Genomic DNA, 5,097 nt, shown 5'->3' with positions numbered 1-5,097 from the left:
TGCCACAAGGGTCAGTGTTAGCCCCCATTATGTTCCAGATTTATGTAAACGACATTCACAATGGGGTAAAAAGTTATATTAATGTATTTGCTGATGATGCAAAGCTGCTAAGAGTTATCAAAACCAGGGAGGACGTTTTGCTGTTACAGGAAGATATAAACAAGATCTAGGAATGGAGCTGGAAGTGGAAATTGGAGTTTAATGCCAAGAAATGTCACGTAATGGAACTAAGAAAGAGTAAGAGAAGACCGGTATGGAACTACCTCATGGATAAGGAACAAATAATGAAGACTAAAGAGGAAAAAGATCTGGGAGTGATTATACAGGAAAATCTGAACCCAAAAAACACATAGGCAAGATATTTGGAGACCTCAAAGACATGGTGAAAACCATTCTCGATGATAGGGAAGAGAGGACTGTCTTCAAAAACAACCACCCTGGAAAGGATTGGATGCGAGCCTTTTTCAAGAGGCATCCAGAGATACGGGAAAGAATTGGACAACCACTTGGCCGTGAGAGAGCAATTGTGACAAAGGATGCTCTAGGTGAATGGTTTCAGCAAATGAAACATTACCTGGACACCATCGATCCCACTTTGTTGACCTCTCCTGACCGGATCTTTAATGCTGATGAAAGTGGTTTTAATATATGTCCAAAGACAAAGAAAATCATCAGCATGACAGGAGCAAAACACGTCTACTCTGTCACAAGTGGCAAACGGCAGCAAGTGACAATGTTGGCCTGCTCCTCTGCCATGGGGCAGTACCTTCCACCGCTGCTGATCTTTCCCTACACCAGAGATCCTCGCTTCAATGCGTTGGAAGGTTTTGAAGAGCTTTTTTCAAAAACTCCAAATGGTTGGATCACTGAGGTGGTCTTTCTTAGCTTTCTGAGGGACATTTTCATTCCCAAATTGGGAGAAAAGCGACCAGTGGTGCTGTTTGTGGACGGCCATTCCAGCCATCATTCCCTGGCAATCTGCACGCTGTGTAACGAGAATGGTGTCATCCTTTACTGCCTGAAGGCGCATGCCAGTCACCTTATCCAGCCACTGGATCAAGCTTTCTTTGGGGCAATCAAACTAGCATGGAGTGAAGCCGTCAGAAAGTTTCAGTACCAAACTGGAGAGTGTCACCATGTGCACGTTTGCCCGCACACTAAAGAAAGCTTGGGACACTACAGCACGACCAGAGCTTGCTTACAAGGGATTTGTTAAGTCTGGGATCTATCCTTTTAACCCTGAGGTTGTACTCAACTCAGACAAGCTGAAGCCAAGCTGCAGTTTCTCCAGCGCTGCTCCAGTCACTCTCCCTACCTCAGCATCTTTTGGCATCACTGCTCTTCCCGCATGTACCCCAACAATCTCAACCTCTGTTCCTTCTGCTTCACCAGCAGCCAAATCCAAGTTCCCTGGGCCAGAACAAAGAACTCCCACTCTCTCAGCATTCTCCAACATTTTTGAGCTGATGAAGCTGAGCCTGTCATTAGGGGAAGGAACAACTCTAAAATTCATGAAGCGGTACGAGGAGCGATACGACATGGATGACCCACCCTATGAAGACTGGAAGGTGTTGTTGGAGAAAACCTTACAGCCTGCCTCACAGTCCCTGCCTTCCACATCCCAGCCTGCCTCACAACACATGCCTTCCACATACCAGGCTGCCTCACAAACCCTGCCTTCCACATCCCAGCCTGCCTCACAACCCCTGCTTTACACATCCCAGGCTGCCTCACAAACCCTGCCTTCCACATCCCAGCCTGCCTCACAACCCCTGCTTTACACATCCCAGGCTGCCTCACAACCCTGCCTTCCACATCCCAGCCTGCCTCACAACCCCTGCCTTACACATCCCAGCCTGCCTCACAACCCTTGCCTTCCACATCCCAGCCTGCTCCACAACCCCTGCCTTACACATCCCAGCCTGCTCCACAACCTCTGCCTTCTACAAAGAAAAATTCCAAAACGATTGATGATTACCTCACGCTGCCCTCATTCCCGAAGAAAAAAGGATTAAAAAAGATCATCGCAGTATTGCCATGCTCAATAAGCGGTGTTGAGTACCGGCAAATGATTGAAGAGAAACAGAGAAAGAAACGAGAGGAGGAGAGGGAGAAAATGGAAAGAAAAAGAAAGAGAGAAGAGAGAAAAAAAATTATAGAACAAGAAGCTGAAGCAAAGAGAAAGAGAATGGAGGAAAAGAAAAGGCAGAAGGAAAACAACAGGAAAGAAAAAGAAAAGAGAAAAAGGAAAGAAAAACGATTCAGGACACTTCAGTATGTTTCCCAAAAGCAGAAAGACAAGGAAACAGAAACTTCAGAGAGTGCGGATGAGCCAGTCTTGGACGATGACTCGGATGATGTAATTGATGATATGAACGAGCTCTGTGGAAAATGTCAATGTGAAACAAAAGGAAAGTTAAGGATAAAATGTGTATTGTGTGACAGCTGGTGGCATGCAGAATGTCTGAGTGAGATGAATTTGAGTGAAAAGTCTCAGGAGGACATTGATACAATGGATACTGAGTTTTTTTGTAATAAATGTAATTAGGCTATTTTGATACTGTTGAATGATTTTTTTTCACGGAGTATTCTTAAGATTTTCGTTTCGATTTCTGAAAGGCATTTATTTGTTATTTTGACACTGTTAAATGAAACATTTCACGGAATATTCTTAAGATTTTTGTTTTTAACTCTGAGACATTTATTTGTTATTTTGATACTGGTAAATGAAACTTTTCCCGGAGTATTGTTAAGATTTTTGTTTTGAACTCTGTGGGACATTTATTTGTTTATGATATTCATAACTAAAGCACAGTTTTTGTTTGTCAATAGTCTACACTATTTTAAAAAATAAAAAAAAGTTAGTTTGCAATCTTTCATTTATTTTTCCAAAGCTTTTACTCCTTGAGAGGCAAGAGGATTTATCAACTACCTATTGAGAGTGATTTTGATAGCTTGTAGATTAAAACAAAGAACTTAAGGCACCTAGCGCGATGACCCGACATGCCATAGCGCACTGACCCCCCCTCTGGCGCAACCCCCTCCTCAACCTAGCGCGTAGACCCGGCTGGGTGGCGCACAGACCCTACCTAACTTTCCCTTACTTACAGTGCACAATCGGGGAAACTGCAGCGATTGAGGGTAGCGCGTTACCCGCCATCATGAGCAGACAAAATTTTACACTCCTTGTTAAAATTTCGTTTTTGTATTCAAGTTTGGTGATTTTGTAGCAATTTTTTTTCTGCTTAGGGTAGCGCAAACTGCCTCCTCTACTCTAGGCAAGATATTTTGATTATCATGTAAAATGTTGACAAATATAAGAATGACATTTCAATTCATGGACAAAGATATGATGAAAAAAATCATCACAAGCATGATACGCCCAAGGCTGGAATATGCAGCTGTGGTGTGGTCTCCACGAGTTCTGAAAAGGATATAAGAAGATTAGAACAGATACAGAAGATTGCTAAAAAGATGGTGCCAGAACTAAAGGACCTAATATACAAAGAATGGCTGAAGGAAATGTGACTGCCAACCTTACAAGATAGAAGAGAATGAGGGGACCTAATAACAATGTACAAGATAGTCAATGGCATTGAACAAAATAGACAAGGAAGACCTGGTGCTGGTGACTGACAGAAGATGGAAGGACAAGAGGACATGTAAAGAAGATCAGGATGAGGCAGTGTGTCAAGGATATTGGAAAATAGTTTTCCTCATAGAACGGTGGAAAAGTGGAATGCATTGAGCGGTGAAGTTGTTACACCACATAATGTGCATAACTTGAAGGAAAAATTGGAGACATGGAGACAGGACGCTACGAAGCCCGCTCGAACCCTGTACAATACTACTAGGTAAATACAACTAGGTAAACACACATATGCACACATACACACACCTTCTTAGGATGTGCAATAATAGTAACATGGCAACAGGTCTGAGTGGCAAAATTGCCACAGCCTTGTCTTGCTCCCACCAACGGTCCGAGGCTGTCCCAGTGTGTCCCATCCCAAGCATGAACTGCAGGTTGTCTGTGATGGCGTGCTGGACCCCCCACACCTCCACCGCCTCCCTCATGGCCTGCAAGAGAGAGAGAGAGCGAGTGGTTTGGGGGTGTCTGGTTAGGCTAGCTTTGCTGAGCTTGGAAAGGAGGCTTAAATTGTCAAAAAATTAGAAAACCTAACGAAATGTAAGAAAACGAAGGAAACATTAAAAACACCAAAACACAGGAACAATGAATGGAAAACATACGGAAACATTAAAAAACATTAAAACACACGAATAATGTAAAAAAAAAACAGAAAAACATTAAAAACTTCAAAACACAAGGTTCAAATCTGTGGGAGAGAGAGAAGGAGTGGTTATGGGGTGTTAGATTAGGTTAGCTTGAAAACAAGTGTGTTTTGGGAATGTTTTGGTGTGTTTTGTTTTGAGTGTGTTCTGTGGTGTTTATGTTGTGTTCAGTTGTGTTTTGGTGTGTTTTGGGGTGTTTTGGTGTGCTCAGAGTGTGCTTTTGGAAATGTTTTGGTGTGTTTTGAGGTCTTCTGGGGTATTTTGGTGTGCTTGAGTGTGCTTTGGTGTGTTTCAACATGCAGATGAGAGACACATCTAAATATCACCCAAACACATTCAAACTCCACGAAAGTTTAAGCAACAAATTTGTAATAACTAAAAGGTAAGAGAAACCGAAGGAAATATTTTGGGAAAAAAAGTTGGATAAAGGGAAAAATTGGGATGATTATGGAAAACTGAACCCCTAAAAACTGTAAGAATTTTGGAATTAACAAAAAAATAAAATTAAAGAAACCAATAGTACAATATCCTAAAATTTAAGTATAAATTCAAATTTGTTTTGCATTTTTAGATTGGTAAGATCCCTTAAATTGTTGGTAAGAGAAAACGAAAAAATTAAATAAAACAAAAACTGTGGAACCAGAAAGAAGGAAAGTCTGGGGTTGGCACATTGGAATGGGAATTTTGAAAAAAAGGAAAAAATAAAACCAAAAGAAAAAAAATTGATGAAGCAAGTTTTGGAGCTAGGAAAGAGGAGTGGTTATTGGGGAATTATTAAAAAAGTAGATTTTAAAAAAAAAAAAA

The 5,097-nt window shown here is 41.5% G+C and overlaps 1 protein-coding gene across 1 annotated transcript; it reads left to right on the top strand.

Moving 5' to 3' along the window:
* The first annotated feature begins 379 nt into the window (after positions 1-379).
* Positions 380-1,216, top strand: LOC123507725 (MFS-type transporter clz9-like). Its single transcript, XM_045260884.1, has one exon. The coding sequence runs from the start codon at positions 380-382 to the stop codon at positions 1,214-1,216; it is 837 nt and encodes a 278-aa protein (XP_045116819.1).
* The last annotated feature ends 3,881 nt before the right edge of the window (positions 1,217-5,097 follow it).

This window comes from Portunus trituberculatus, chromosome 23 (genome assembly GCF_017591435.1).
Source record: "Portunus trituberculatus isolate SZX2019 chromosome 23, ASM1759143v1, whole genome shotgun sequence".
Lineage (NCBI taxonomy): Eukaryota > Metazoa > Arthropoda > Malacostraca > Decapoda > Portunidae > Portunus > Portunus trituberculatus.
The sequence above is the reverse complement of the archived record's forward strand: the minus strand, read 5'-3'. Positions and strand labels throughout refer to the sequence as shown.